This window comes from Nerophis lumbriciformis, linkage group LG21 (assembly GCF_033978685.3).
Source record: "Nerophis lumbriciformis linkage group LG21, RoL_Nlum_v2.1, whole genome shotgun sequence".
Taxonomy (NCBI): domain Eukaryota; kingdom Metazoa; phylum Chordata; class Actinopteri; order Syngnathiformes; family Syngnathidae; genus Nerophis; species Nerophis lumbriciformis.
Window position 1 is genome coordinate 586,995 of NC_084568.2, and position 16,729 is coordinate 603,723.

Sequence of the window (16,729 nt, forward strand, 5' to 3'; positions counted from 1 at the left end):
TTAGATGTAAATATAAACGCAATACAATGATTTGCAAATCCTTTTCAAGCCATATTCAGTTGAATATGCTACAAAGACAACATATTTGATGTTCAAACTCATAAACTTTATTTTTTTTTTGCAAATAATAATTAACTTAGAATTTCATGGCTGCAACACGTGACAAAGTAGTTGGGAAAGGGCATGTTCACCATTGTGTTACATGGCCTTTCCTTTTAACAACACTCAATAAACGATTGGGAACTGAGGAAACTAATTGTTGAAGCTTTGAAAGTGGGATTCTTTCCCATTCTTGTTTTATGTAGAGCTTCAGTCGTTCAACAGTCCGGGGTCTCCGCTGTCGTATTTTACGCTTCAAAATGCGCCACACATTTTCGATGGGAGACAGGTCTGGACTGCAGGCGGGCCAGGAAAGTACCCGCACTCTTTTTTTACGAAGCCACGCTGTTGTAACACGTGCTGAATGGGGCTTGGCATTGTCTTGCTGAAATAAGCAGGGGCGTCCATGAAAAAGACAGCGCTTAGATGGCAGCATATGTTGTTCCAAAAGCTGTATGTACCTTTCAGCATGAATGGTGCCTTCACAGATGTGTAAGTTACCCATGTCTTGGCCACTAATACACCCCCATACCATCACAGATGCTGGCTTTTGAACTTTGCGTCGAAAACAGTCTGGATGGTTCGCTTCCCCTTTGGTCCGGATGACACAATGTCGAATATTTCCATAAACAATTTGAAATGTGGACTCGTCAGACCACGGAACACTTTTCCACTTTGCATGAGTCCATCTTAGATGATCTCGGGCCCAGAGAAGCCGGCGGCGTTTCTGGATGTTGTTGATAAATGGCTTTCGCTTTGCACAGTAGAGCTTTAACTTGCACTTACAGATGTAGCGACCAACTGTATTTAGTGACAGTGGTTTTCTGAAGTGTTCCTGAGCCCATGTGGTGATATCCTTTAGAGATTGATGTCGGTTTTTGATACAGTGCCGTCTGAGGGATGGAAGGTCACGGTCATTCAATGTTGGTTTCCGGCCATGCCGCTTACGTGGAGTGATTTCTCCACATTCTCTGAACTTTTTGATGATATTATGGAGCGTAGATGTTGAAATCCCTCAATTTCTTGCAATTGCACTTTGAGAAACGTTGTTCTTAAACTGTTTGACTATTTGCTCACGCAGTTGTGGACAAAGGGGTGTACCTCGCCCCATCCTTTCTTGTGAAAGACTGAGCATTTTTTGGGAAGCTGTTTTTATACCCAATCATGGCACCCACCTGTTCCCAATTAGCCTGTTCACCTGTGGGATGTTCCAAATAAGTGTTTGATGAGCATTCCTCAACTTTATCAGTATTTATTGCCACCTTTCCCAACTTCTTTGTCACGTGTTGCTGCCATCAAATTCTAAAGTTAATGATTATTTGCAACAAAAAAAAAGTTAATGAGTTTGAACATCAAATATGTTGTCTTTGTAGCATATTCAACTGAATATGGCTTGAAAATGATTTGCAAATCATTGTATTCCGTTTATATTTACATCTAACACAATTTCCCAACTCATATGGAAACGGGGTTTGTTTTTGGAGTATTGTGGTGGAAAGTCAACACCCGGCCTTGTTTTGCACGCCGTCCTCTTTGAAAAACATTTCCTGGTGTTTGCCATCCTCCAATAAAACCCTCCTACTACGAATCCGCAAGTTTTCTGCTCCATTTACTCGTCTTTCCCTCGCGCCACGCCCCCCCCCCTCGCTCTCACGCTCGCCGCCATAAAACCACGAGACGCCACAAACAAGTGGTTGCTGCACATTCTCTCCACCTTTATGACCCCCCCCCCCCTCCAGTCTTAATGATGGACTCTGACGGAATTATTCTGAATCATTTCACCGCGAGCTCCAGATGCTGCTCACCTCCCCCGAGCAGGCAATTACGTTGGCCTGCTAAATGCCCCAATACTTCCGCGTGGGTGCGTGCGTCTTCTTATCTGCGTCCTGATGATGTGATGCCTTTGCCGCCATCCGCACAGTTCCTGTGGCGCCATGAGACGCCACTGGCGGTGATCTGAGCTTTTCAAGCGATGCTCGTGGCCGTCAAGGACTGCGTCTCTCTCTTGGTCTACTCCTTCACTTTCCTGCTGGGCCTCCCCGCCAACCTGCTGGTTCTCTTGGTGTACGCCCGCAAGGCCCGCAAGCGCGGCGCCACGCCCAACGTGGTCTACGCCCTCAACCTGTGCCTGGCCAACCTGGCGCTGGTGGCCTGGCTGCCCGTCAAGGCCCTGGAGACCGTGCTTCAGGACTGGATGCTGCCGGCCCCCGTCTGCCCCGTCTACAGCTTCTTCCTCTTCGCCTCGCTCTACGGGAGCTGCCTCTTCATCACGGCGGTGACCACGGGACGCTATCTCAGCATCGCCTTCCCCATTATTTACAAGCGATACCGCCGCGTTCGCATTTCCTGCTGCATCAGCGCTGCCCTGTGGGCTCTGGTGCTGCTCCACCTCGGCGTGGGCCTGGTGGCTGAAGGCGGAGCCAACTTTGTCTCCGTTAAGGACGACGCGGCGGCGTGCTACGATCACTTCAACGCCTCCCAGCTGACCGTGCTGCTTCCCCTGCGCCTGGAAATGGCCGTCGTCCTCTTCCTCCTGCCGCTGGCGGTGTCGTCCTTCTGCACGCTGCGCTGCGTCGCCCTGGTGTGGCGCTCCAACCTGCGGCCCGTGGGGAAGAGGCGAGTCCTCGCCGTGGCGCTCTCCACGCTGGCGGTGTTTGTGGTGTGCTACGCCCCCTATAACGCCTCGCACCTGGTCGGGTTCGCCCTGTGGGAGAACGTGGAGTGGAGGACCTACGCCATGTTGACGAGTTCCTGCAACGTCTTCCTGGAGCCCGCCGTCATGCTGATGCTGTCGCCCGCCGTGTCCAGGGGCTTCATGGGAAGGACGTGCGGAGGGCACAGCCAGTTCAGCCGCCACGGCGAAGGTCGCCATCGCTGCACGACTCCCAACACTGTGGCCAACGTCAGGTCACCTGCGACAATCACTGAGGGCACTCAGGCTGCTGCTCTAAGTTCCTAAGACTAAGTTCCTCAGGACTGAAAGTTACAAGAGTGAGTGTGAAGCACTTTTTTTTCCAACTCTAAATCCATTAAATAGATATTCAACTCCTCAAAATGTCCCATCATGTTTTGTACAAAGTTCCTCTGGCAAAGAGTAACAGGACTGAAAGTAACAGGAGTGAGTGTCGAGCACTTTTTTCAACTGCAGCATTGGAACATTCACACGCAATTCCTTCAGGACTTGCCTCATCTAGTTCAAAAAAGAGTCTAGCATCCTTTACAGTGGACATGTTTTTTGGTCCGTGTCTTTTGTCAGTGACACCTCTCTGAAGAACAAAAACAGCTCGGTTGCAAAATGACTTTGTTGATGTTTTCCTCATTGTAAAATTGATGTAGTTGTAATGCAAAATTATGAAAGATAAACAATGAAAATATGTGGCTTTTATTTTGAAATTCCGACAAGCCATCCAGCAAAGTTTAATAAAAATAAATAGCTGGGTTGCAAATGACTTTGTTGATGTTTTTCCTCATTGTAAAATTGATGCAGTTGAAATGGAAAATAATAAAACAAATAAAAACAATGAAAAAGTGGCTTTTATTTTGAAATTCCGACAAGCCATCCAGCAAAGTTGAAGAAAGAAATAGCCCGGTTGTAAATGACTTTGTTGATGTTTTCCTCGTTGTAAAATTGATGTAGTTGCAATAGAAAATAATGAAATAAAACAATGAAAATATGTGGCTTTTATTTTGAAATTCCGACAAGCTATAGAGCAAAGTTGAAGAAAAAAATAGCTCAGTTGCAAATGACTTTGTTGATGTTTTCCTCATTGTAAAATTGATGTAGTTGTAATTGAAAATAATGAAACAAAAACAATGAACATATGTGGTTTTATTTTGAAATTCCGACAAGCTATCCAGCAAAGTTGAAGAAAAAAAATAGCTCTGTTGCAAATGACTTTGTTGATGTTTTCCTCATTGTAAAATTGATGTACTTGTAATGGAAAATAATGGGGGAAAAAACAATGAATATATGGGGTTTTATTTTGAAATTCCGACAAGCTATCCAGTAAAGTTGAAGAAAAAAATAGCACGGTTGTAAATGACGTTGTTGTTTTCCTCATTGTAAAATTAATGTAGTTGTAATGGAAAATAATGAAACAAAAACAATGAAAATGTGTGGCTTTTATTTTGAAATTCCGACAAGCCATCCAGCAAAGTTGAAGAAAAAAAATAGCTCGGTTGCAAATGACTTTGTTGATGTTTGCCTCGTTGTAAAATTGATGTTTGATTGATGTTGAAGGTTTCTCATAGTCATTCACATCGACGTCCCACTGGGGTGAGTTTTTCCTTGCCCGTATGTGGGCTTTGTACCGAGGATGTCGTTGTGGCTTGTGCAGCCCTTTGAGACACTTGTGATTTAGGGCTATATAAATAAACATTGATTGAGATTGATAGTTGTAATGGAAATGACTTTGTTGATGTTTTCCTCATTGTAAAATTGATGTAGTTGTAATTGAAAATAATGAAACAAAAACAATGAACATATGTGGTTTTATTTTGAAATTCCGACAAGCTATCCAGCAAAGTTGAAGAAAAAAAATAGCTCTGTTGCAAATTACTTTGTTGATGTTTTCCTCATTGTAAAATTGATGTACTTGTAATGGAAAATAATGAAAAAAAACCCAGTGAATATATGTGGTTTTATTTTGAAATTTCGACAAGCTATCCAGTAAACTTGAAGAAAAAAATAGCACGGTTGTAAATGATGTTTTCCTCATTGTAAAATTAATGTAGTTGTAATGGAAAATAATGAAACAAAAACAATGAAAATGTGTGGCTTTTATTTTGAAATTCCGACAAGCCGTCCAGCAAAGTTGAAGAAAAAAAAATAGCTAGGTTGCAAAATACTTTGTTGATGTTTTCCTCATTGTAAAATTGATGTAGTTGTAATGGAAAATAATGGATATATGTGGTTTTATTTTGAAATTCCGACAAGCCATCCAGCTAAGTTGAAGAAAAAAATAGCTCGGTTGTAAATGACTTTGTTGATGTTTTCCTCATTGTACAATTGATGCAGTTGAAATGGAAAATAATGAAACAAAAACAATGATAATGTGGGGCTTTTATTTTGAAATTCCGACAAGCCATCCAGCAAAGTTGAAGGAAAAAAATAGCTCGGTTGCAAATGACTTTGTTGATGTTTTCCTCATTGTAAAATTGATGTAATTTTAATGGGAAATAATGAAACAAAAACAATGAAAATGTTTGGCTTTTATTTTGAAATTCCGACAAGCCATCCAGCAAAGTTGAATAAAAAAAATACCGCAGTTGTAAATGACTTTGTTGATGTTTTCCTCGTTGTAAAATGTATGTAGTTGTAATGGAAAATAATTAAATAAAAACAATGAAAATGTGGCTTTTATTTTGAAATTCCGACAAGCCATCCAGCAAAGTTGAAGAACAAAATAACTCGGTTGCAAATGACTTTGTTGATGTTTTCCTCATTGTAAAATTGATGTAGTTGTAATGGAAAATAATAAAACAAAAACAATGAACATATGTGGTTTTATTTTGAAATTCCGACAAGCTATCCAGTAAAGTTGAAGAAAAAAATAGCTCGGTTGTAAATTATTTTGTTGATGTTTTCCTCATTGTAAAATTGATGCAGTTGAAATGGAAAATAATGAAACAAAAACAATGAACATATATGGTTTTATTTTGAAAATTCCGACAAGCTATTCAGTAAAGTTGAAGAAAAAAATAGCACGTTGTAAATGACGTTGTTGTTTTCCTCATTAAAAAATGAATGTAGTTGTAATGTAAAATAATGAAACAAAAACATCGAAAATGTGTGGCTTTTATTTTGTAATTCCGACAAGCTATACAGCAAAGTTGAAGAAAAAAAATAGCTCGGTTGCAAATGACTTTGTTGATGTTTTCCTAATTGTAAAATTAATGTAGTTGTAATGGAAAATAATGAAACAAAAACCATGAAAATGTGTGGCTTTTATTTTGAAATTCCGACAAGCCATCCAGCAAAGTTGAAGAAAAAAAAGAAGCTCTGTTGTAAATTATTTTGTTGATGTTTTTCCTCATTGTAAAATTTATGTAGTTGTAATGGAAAATAATGAAATAAAACAATGAAAATATGCGGCTTTTATTTTGAAATTCCGACAAGCCATCCAGCAAAGTTGAAGAAAAAAATAGCTCGGTTGTAAATTATATTGTTGATGTTTTTCCTCATTGTAAAATTGATGTAGTTGTAATGGAAAATAATGAAATAAAACAATGAAAATATGCGGCTTTTATTTTGAAATTCCGACAAGCCGTCCAGCAAAGTTGAAGGAAAAAAATAGCTCGGTTGCAAATGACTTTGTTGATGTTTTCCTCATTGTAAAATTGATGTAGTTGTAATGGAAAATAATGGGGGGGACAATGAATATATGTGGTTTTATTTTGAAATTCCGACAAGCCATCCAGCTAAGTTGAAGAAAAAAATAGCTCGGTTGTAAATGACTTTGTTGATGTTTTCCTCATTGTACAATTGATGCAGTTGAAATGGAAAATAATGAAACAAAAACAATGATAATGTGTGGCTTTTATTTTGAAATTCCGACAAGCCATCCAGCAAAGTTGAAGGAAAAAATAGCTCGGTTGCAAATGACTTTGTTGATGTTTTCCTCATTGTAAAATTGATGTAATTTTAATGGGAAATAATGAAACAAAAACAATGAAAATGTTTGGCTTTTATTTAGAAATTCCGACAAGCCATCCAGCAAAGTTGAAGAAAAAAATAGCTCGGTTGTAAATGACTTTGATGATGTTTTTCTCATTGTAAAATGTATGTAGTTGTAATGGAAAATAATTAAATAAAAACAATGAAAATGTGGCTTTTATTTTGAAATTCCGACAAGCCATCCAGCAAAGTTGAAGAACAAAATAACTCTGTTGCAAATGACTTTGTTGATGTTTTCCTCATTGTAAAATTGATGTAGTTGTAATGGAAAATAATGAAACAAAAACAATGATAATGTGTGGCTTTTATTTTGAAATTCAGACAAGCTACCCAGCAAAGTGTCGCAGCGGAAATTGAAGAAGGTGCAGCGGCGGGAAAACCTCAAGGTTCAAAGACAAGTGAACTCCGCAGTTTAATCGACGATAAAAGTTACTTTCGAAGTGTAATTCGAAGCGGTTCACGGTCTCTTAGTACCTGGATAATGAGGAAACAAGGTTGGTGATCAAATTTTGCGATATAAATGTATTTTTTGTCGTGTTTTATCGAGTGTACAATTCAATACCACATGTTAGTGTTGGGCGACATTTTGCACACTTGAGGGTGCTGTCGCACTAAATGGAAAAACACAAATGTCCACTGGAGTTAATGCTTTTTCTAACGAGATATTACAAAGTTTTCGGTGTATTTTTTTAGTCAGTTACACATTTCTTGAAAAAAAACATGGTTCTGACGAGGTATTACCAAGTTCTTATGTCAGAGTTAAATGTATGGAACAACAGCCCAGTTTTACAAAAACGCAAATGTTCACCGGAGTTGATGCTGATTCTAACAAGATATTACTAAGTCTTTGGTATAATTCTTTTGTCAGAATAAAATTTCTGAAAAAAAAAAAAAATGTCCGGTTGTTAAATACACAAATGTCCATTGCAGTTGACGCTGGTTCTAAGGAGGTATTACAAAGTTCTTTTGTCAGTTAATGTATGGAACAATAGCCTGGTTATACAAAAACACAAATGTCCACTGGAGTTGACGCTGTTTCTGACGAGATATTACCAGGTTTTTGGTATAATTATTTTGTCAAGTTACAAATTTCTTGAAAAAACATGGTTCTGACGAGGTATTACCAAGTTTTTATGTCAGAGTTAAATGAATGGAACAATAGCCCGGTTGTACAAAAACACAAATGTTCACTGGAGTTGATGCTGGTTCTAACAAGATATTACCAAGTTTTTGGTCTAATTATTTTGTCAGTTACAAATTTCTGGAAAAAACATGGTTCTGACGAGGTATTACCAAGTTCTTATGTCAGAGTTAAATGTATGGAACAATAGCCCAGTTTTACAAAGATGCAAATTTTCACTGGAGTTTTTGGTATAATTCTTTTGTCAAGAGTTAAATTTCGGACAAAAAAAAATGTCCGGTTGTTAAATACACAAATGTCCATTGCAGTTGACGCTGGTTCTAACGAGTTATTACCGAGTTCTTATGTCAGTTAATGTATGGAACAATAGCCTGGTTGTACAAAAACACAAATGTCCACTGGAGTTGACGCTGTTTCTAACGAGATATTACCAGGTTTTTGGTGTATTTTTTTGTCATTTACAAATGTTTTGAAAAAAACATGGTTCTGACGAGGTATTACCAAGTTTTTATGTCAGAGTTAAATGTATGGAACAATAGCCCGGTTTTACAAAAACGCAAATGTTCACCGGAGTTGATGCTGGTTCTAACAAGATATTACCAAGTTTTTGGTATAATTCTTTTGTCAAAGTTAAATTTCTTTAAGTCCCGTTGTTAAATACACAAATGTCCATTGCAGTTGACGCTGGTTCTAACGAGGTATTACAAAGTTCTTATGTCAGTTAATGTATGGAACAATAGCCTGGTTGTACAAAAACACAAATGTCCACTGGAGTTGACGCTGTTTCTAACGAGATATTACCAGGTTTTTGGTATAATTATTTTGTCAAGTTACAAATTTCTTGAAAAAACATGGTTCTGACGAGGTATTACCAAGTTTTTATGTCAGAGTTAAATGTATGGAACAATAGCCCGGTTTTACAAAAACACAAATGTTCACCGGAGTTGATGCTGGTTCTAACGAGATATTACCAAGTTTTTGGTCTAATTATTTTGTCAGTTACAAATTTCTGGAAAAAACATGGTTCTGACGAGGTATTACCAAGTTCTTATGTCAGAGTTAAATGTATGGAACAATAGCCCAGTTTTACAAAGATGCAAATTTTCACTGGAGTTTTTGGTATAATTCTTTTGTCGAGTTAAATTTCGGACAAAAAAAAATGTCCGGTTGTTAAATACACAAATGTCCATTGCAGTTGACACTGGTTCTAACGAGGTATTACCGAGTTCTTTTGTCAGTTAATGTATGGAACAATAGCCTGGTTATGCAAAAACACAAATGTCCACTGGAGTTGACGCTGTTTCTAACGAGATATTACCAGGTTTTTGGTGTATTTTTTTGTCATTTACAAATGTTTTGAAAAAAACATGGTTCTGACGAGGTATTACCAAGTTTTTATGTCAGAGTTAAATGTATGGAACAATAGCCCGGTTTTACAAAAACGCAAATGTTCACCGGAGTTGATGCTGGTTCTAACAAGATATTACCAAGTTTTTGGTATAATTCTTTTGTCAGAGTTAAATTTCTTTAAGTCCCGTTGTTAAATACACAAATGTCCATTGCAGTTGACGCTGGTTCTAACGAGGTATTACAAAGTTCTTTTGTCAGTTAATGTATGGAACAATAGCCTGGTTATACAAAAACACAAATGTCCACTGGAGTTGATGCTGTTTCTAACGAGATATTACCAGGTTTTTGGTGTATTTTTTTGTCATTTACAAATGTTTTAAAAAAACATGGTTCTGACAAGGTATTACCAAGTTCTTATGTCAGAGTTAAATGTATGGAACAATAGCCCGGTTTTACAAAAATGCAAATGTTCACCGGAGTTGATGCTGATTCTAACAAGATATTACAAAGTTTTTGGTATAATTCTTTTGTCAAAGTTACATTTCTTTAAAAAAAAAAAAGTCCGGTTGTTAAATACACAAATGTCCATTGCAGTTGACGCTGGTTCTAACGAGGTATTACAAAGTTCTTATGTCAGTTAATGTATGGAACAATAGCCTGGTTATACAAAAACACAAATGTCCACTGGAGTTGACGCTGTTTCTAAAGAGATATTACCAGGTTTTTGGTATAATTATTTTGTCAGTTACAAATTTCTGGAAAAAAAACATGGTTCTGACGAGGTATTACCAAGTTCTTATGTCAGAGTTAAATGTATGGAACAATAGCCCGGTTTTACAAAAACACAAATGTTCACCGGAGTTGATGCTGGTTCTAACAAGATATTACCAAGTTTTTGGTATAATTCTTTTGTCAGAGTTAAATTTCTTTAAGTCCCGTTGTTAAATACACAAATGTCCATTGCAGTTGACGCTGGTTCTAACGAGGTATTACCAAGTTCTTTTGTCAGTTAATGTATGGAACAATAGCCTGGTTATACAAAAACACAAATGTCCACTGGAGTTGATGCTGTTTCTAACGAGATATTACCAGGTTTTTGGTGTATTTTTTTGTCATTTACAAATGTTTTAAAAAAACATGGTTCTGACAAGGTATTACCAAGTTCTTATGTCAGAGTTAAATGTATGGAACAATAGCCCGGTTTTACAAAAATGCAAATGTTCACCGGAGTTGATGCTGATTCTAACAAGATATTACAAAGTTTTTGGTATAATTCTTTTGTCAAAGTTACATTTCTTTAAAAAAAAAAAAGTCCGGTTGTTAAATACACAAATGTCCATTGCAGTTGACGCTGGTTCTAACGAGGTATTACAAAGTTCTTATGTCAGTTAATGTATGGAACAATAGCCTGGTTATACAAAAACACAAATGTCCACTGGAGTTGACGCTGTTTCTAAAGAGATATTACCAGGTTTTTGGTATAATTATTTTGTCAGTTACAAATTTCTGGAAAAAAAACATGGTTCTGACGAGGTATTACCAAGTTCTTATGTCAGAGTTAAATGTATGGAACAATAGCCCGGTTTTACAAAAACACAAATGTTCACCGGAGTTGATGCTGGTTCTAACAAGATATTACCAAGTTTTTGGTATAATTCTTTTGTCAGAGTTAAATTTCTTTAAGTCCCGTTGTTAAATACACAAATGTCCATTGCAGTTGACGCTGGTTCTAACGAGGTATTACCAAGTTCTTTTGTCAGTTAATGTATGGAACAATAGCCTGGTTATACAAAAACACAAATGTCCACTGGAGTTGACGCTGTTTCTAAAGAGATATTACCAGGTTTTTGGTGTATTTTTTTGTCATTTACAAATGTTTTGAAAATAACATGGTTCTGACGAGGTATTACCAAGTTTTTATGTCAGAGTTAAATGAATGGAACAATAGCCCGGTTTTACAAAAATGCAAATGTTCACTGGAGTTGATGCTGATTCTAACAAGATATTACCAAGTTTTTGGTATAATTCTTTTGTCAGAGTTAAATTTCTTAAAAAAAAAAAATGTCCGGTTGTTAAATACACAAATGTCCATTGCAGTTGACGCTGGTTCTAACGAGGTATTATTAAGTTCTTATGTCAGTTAATGTATGGAACAATAGCCTGGTTATACAAAAACACAAATGTCCACTGGAGTTGATGCTGTTTCTAAAGAGATATTACCAGGTTTTTGGTGTATTTTTTTAGTCATTTACAAATGTTTTGAAAAAAACATGGTTCTGACGAGGTATTACCAAGTTCTTATGTCAGAGTTAAATGTATGGAACGGTTTTACAAAAAACGCAAATGTTCACTGGAGTTTTTGGTATAAATTTCTGGGGGGAAAAAGTCCGGTTGTCAAATACACAAATGTCCATTGCGGTTGACGCTGGTTCTAACGAGGTATTACCAAGTTTTTTGTCAGTTAATGTATGGAACAATAGCCTGGTTGTACAAACACAAATGTCCACTGGAGTTGACGCTGTTTCTAACGAGATATTACCAGGTTTTTGGTGTAATTATTTTGTCAGTTACAAATTTCTTGAAAAAAAACATGGTCCTGACGAGGTATTATCAAGTTCATACGTCAGTGTTAATGTGTAGAACAATAGCCCGGTTTTACAAAAACACAAATGTCCACTGGAGTTGACGCTGGTTCTATCAAGATATTACCAGGTTTTTGGTATAATTATTTAGTAATTTCTGAAAAATGTTTTACCCCGGTTGTTACATACACAAATGTCCGCCAGAGTTGACGCTGCTTCTAACGAGGTATTACCAAGTTATTTTGTCCGAGTTAAGAATTTATGGAAAAATAAATCACCTGGTTATACAACAACACAAATGTCCACTGGAGTTAATGCTTTTTCTAACGAGATATTACCAGGTTTTTGGTGTATTTTTTTAGTCAGTTACAAATTTCTTGGAAAAAAACATAGTTTTACAAAAACGCAAATGATGTTTATTACCAAGTTTTTGGTACAATTCTTTTGTCAGTTAAATTTCTGAAGAAAAAAAAAATGCCCGGTTGTTAAATACACAAATGTCCACTGGAGTTGACGCTGGTTCTAACGAGGTAACAAATGTCCACTGGAGTTGACGCTGGTTCTAACGAGGTATTACCTGGTATATTGCTTTTTGTAAGTTACAAATTCCTGGGAAAAAAATATGCTCGATTATTATAATCATTTGACAAAAGCTGTGTGCTCAGTTAGCATATTTTTGAGCTGCATTCAGTTGCTTTTAGCATCTTCAATGTGCAAAACTTTTGAGGCTCTCAGCATTCTTGTCTGATCATACAACATCACCCAAAGATGAGCCATGTTGTGTTTGCTATACTTGTATTGTTATTGTGCACACTCTCCTTTTGCCTTGAAAATACGTCACAGGAGACAAGTGCTAAAGTCTTGTGTGAGTTTCTGTGTCTTTGTCAGTGAGACTGGAAGCTACACGTTGCTGTCGACGTCAGGTGGCGGGTATGATGGTGGCAGCAGCTCCTCCCCGGCTGATGTGAAGGAGTTTGTGTCTGGCGTCTGGGATGCGTGGCATTCTGTTCCCCCTCCAGCTTCCTGCGAAGGGCCCGCCGTGGTGCCGTCAGCCTCGGACGTTCCTTCTGTGGACTCAAACTCCAGCGTGAAGGTTGGCCTCAAGTTATCAGCTTAATAGACAAAAAAATGGAAGTCAGTGAAGTCTTTTTTTGTGACTGTAAAGCAGGAAAATGTGACGATAACCATAGACCAGGGGTGAACATTACGCTGATCGCGACCTTCGGGTCGATGGTGGAGGGTGTGTCAGTCGATCGTCAGCCAGGCATTAAAAAAATAGACCTAAAAATTAGCGATCATCAATCTTCACCAAGACGTCACTTTCGTCACTTGATTGACATTCACGGCACCCGAGGGTCTTGTGAGATGACGCTGGCTGCTGCCAGATCGTTAAGAAAAAATGACCGACAGGAAGGCGAGAAACACTTTTTATTTCAACAGACTCTCGTGCCGTACCTGATGTCAAAACATGTAAATGTACAACAATTCTTCTCAACTAAAGAGGAGAAATATAACCTTAGAGGAAAAAATAATTTAAAACATTTATATGCACGTACAACACTTGGAACTTTTAGCATATCAGTATGTGGAATTAAATTATGGAATGGATTAAGTAAAGAAGTTAAAAATTGTACTGATATGATCCAGTTTAAGAGGTTGTTCAAAATAATAGTGCTTACAGAGTACAAAGAAGAAGAATTATGAGAAATACTTTCAACCTTATTGAAAATAAGATATTCTTCATCTCAGTATGTTAATAATGACTGAAATAATTAATTAATTACATATTACAAGACTGTTGTATACTATTTCATAAATGTTATTTTATTATATAAAAAGGTCAGTAAATGATTCTATATATTTGTAAACGCTTTGAAGTGGGAAAGGGGTAGGATTAAATAAGCTTTGCTTCTTCCTACTCCTTTTCGGGCATGATGTAAAATGAAATGATATGAAATTGTGTGATGTATTATGATGTAAGTGTGTTCATGTTCGAAATAAACTAAAGAAAGAAAAAGAAAAAAAACTCTATAGACCGACTGCACAGTTCCTGTCTTCACAATAAAAGCGCTGCTTCATCCTGCCTGCGCTAACAAAATAAGAGTCTCAGGAAGTCAGAGCGCGCACAAGCTAGCAAACTACGGAATTTGCCCCCAATGTATTTCTTGGAAAGTGTATAAAACGGAGTATGGAAACCGGACAAATAAGATGGCAAAAAGCAAGCACCGTATTTTTCGGATTATAAGTCGCAGTTTTTTTTAATAGTTTGGCCGGGGGTGCGACTTATACTCCGGAGCGACTTATGTGTGAAATTATTAACACATTACCGTAAAATATCAAATAATATTATTTATCTCATTCACAAAAGAGACGAAGCAAATGTTAGCAACCGTCACACACACGTCAGCGGTCGTCACACACACATCAACTAATAGAAATTATGCGGGGGCGGGTCATGGCACAAGTGCATTGTGGGTCATGATGGCGGTGTATTGTGAAAAAAAAGATGCTACATGCTACTACGTCCGTACCTAGGAAAATGGATCATTTCAACATTGGCGGTAACTTATAAAAACTGAGAAGGGCTGAACAAAACTGGCACCGAAAAGGAAATCATATACTGCAGATTACAAGCTGGACATAGTGAAATATGCAGCAGAGAAGGGCAATCGAGCAGCAGAAAGAAAGGACATACCAGAGGCGACACCGGGGAGGAAGAGTTCCTCGGATTTAGCGATTGGGAGTGACAGATTGTTTGGTAAACGTATAGCATGTTCTATATGTTATAGTTATTTGAATGACTCTTACCATAATATGTTACGTTAACATACCAGTTGGTTATTTATGCCTCATATAACGTACACTTATTCAGCCTGTTGTTCACTATTCTTTATTTATTTTAAATTGCCTTTCAAATGTCTATTTTTGGTGTTGGATTTTATCTTCTTTATTTATTTTAAATTGCCTTTCAAATGTCTATTTTTGGTGTTGGATTTTATCAAATAAATTTCCCCCAGTGCGACGGATATGTTTTTTTCCTTCATTATTTTCGGCCAGTGCGACGTATACTCCGGAGCGACTTATAGTCCGAAAAATACGGCACTTTCATGTGGTATTGGACAGAAAGGAGGACTTTTTTTTCTCCTCCATTTGAAAATGTGGACGTTATCATCACTACTGTCTGATTCCAATCAATGCAAGTCATTTTCTCCGTCATCTTTGTTGTAGCGTGCAAGGACGGGAATGGAAGAAGTGTCAAAAGATGGAGCTGTCGACGTCGCCACGGACCAAAAAGGCGGACGCGCGCAAATTTTCAGGACTTATGCAGATTCCAAATACAGATCGGCAGGTACCAGAAGGTAAGAAAAGTTGCTTTTGTATAATATTGCGAAACAAAACGCCAGATAATGTCTTACCTTATTCACACCATAATGATACTCGTATGTTGAAGCACAGTACAATCCATCATGCGGTGCGGCTTCATAGCTTACCAAAGTCCTACTAAAACATTTTGATGGATTTTTGAGCGCCGTGTGTAATGTTCTATATTTTCAATGGAACATATAAAGTGTTGGTGTTATTTACTTCAGCCACAGTCTTACATGTATCTCTTATGTGTGACTGCCATCATATTGTAGTCTACACAAATCTCTTATGTGTGACTGCCATCTTCTGGTCACACTTATCATTTCACCATGTACCAAATAAAATAGCTTCGAGATCGGTAAGCACAACCAAAATTATTCTGTATATTAGATCAGGCGCACTGTGTTATAAGGCGCACTGTCGAGTTTTGAGAAAATGAAAGGATTTTAAGTGCGCCTTATAGTCCGAAAAATACGGTAAGTGCTCGAAAAAGAAGGTAGAGACACTAGTATTATTTTTTGCGTCCTCTTCTGATGTTGTCCTCAGATGCTTGAGGAAAAGCTAGAAGCGCTTGAGGAAACTCAGACTATGGTATCTATCAAGTGTGCATCAATTACAAAGATGCCATGTTTATCGTGTCACTGTCATGGTTTGTGCTTTTTTTTGTTTGTTTCTGTTTCCATTCTGCCTCGGGGTCCGCTCGCTCGCTATCTGATAACGCACAAGAGCGCCTTTTCATTTTTCAATGTGAACGAGTGAAGTTCTGCTAATTGGATTGGTCGTACCTTCTGCTCTTTGAGGGTCCCCCTTGCTTCGCAACTCATCGGACCCATCGCTGGAGGTGCTGTCGTCCTCTGACACGTCTACGACAAAAGACGATTGCGCAACATTACAATTGTCATAAAGCGTGGTCACATGGTTGTACAGATTGTGAACGTGGAGCAAACCTTCTTCCACGTTGTGCAAGTTTCCCATTGACATCTGCAAGAGGGAGGGAAGAGTTACAGTATGAAACGATGCTGTAACGTCCACGCGATGACCTCGTGTCTCAATTCGCGCACTTCTGTACGAACTTCGCTCTTTGAATGCATTATGTGTTGACACTTAAGCAGTGTACTGTAGTGGACACTTAGCTCCCTTAAAACTCTAAATTTTCCTTAAAAATTGCTCTTAAAAACCCATGAACAAAACTCGGAAAGCAGATACTCTACTGATGTTTTATTTGTTTTATACTGCACAAAATACCTGATGGCAGTAAAACAGATACTCATAGAGCTCATTGTCAAATTACATTGTAACTAATAGTAACTATAAAATGCAATTTTGGTGCGTGTGCTGAAGCCGAGCTGAAACGCAGTTAGCTCGCAGGCAAAATATATGGCGCTTCAGTATGTATCTGCTACACAAGCTAGCTAATGCTAATACTGGCATGCCAACAAGTGAGTGTGGAGCACTGAAATATGTTGTGGAGGGGGGTGTGGCCTGCGGGCCTGCCGCGGAACGGGGTGTGCCAGG

At 38.1% G+C, this 16,729-nt stretch overlaps 1 protein-coding gene across 1 annotated transcript; it reads left to right on the top strand.

Moving 5' to 3' along the window:
* The first annotated feature begins 1,984 nt into the window (after positions 1-1,984).
* Positions 1,985-3,674, top strand: LOC133621429 (free fatty acid receptor 3). Its single transcript, XM_061983489.1, has one exon. The coding sequence runs from the start codon at positions 2,072-2,074 to the stop codon at positions 3,056-3,058; it is 987 nt and encodes a 328-aa protein (XP_061839473.1). The 5' UTR covers positions 1,985-2,071; the 3' UTR covers positions 3,059-3,674.
* Positions 3,675-16,729: the final 13,055 nt, after the last annotated feature.

Coding starts and splice junctions, on each gene's coding strand:
- LOC133621429 (XM_061983489.1), top strand. CDS start 2,072: ATGCTCGTGGCCGTCAAGGACTGCGTCTCTCTCTTGGTCTACTCCTTC.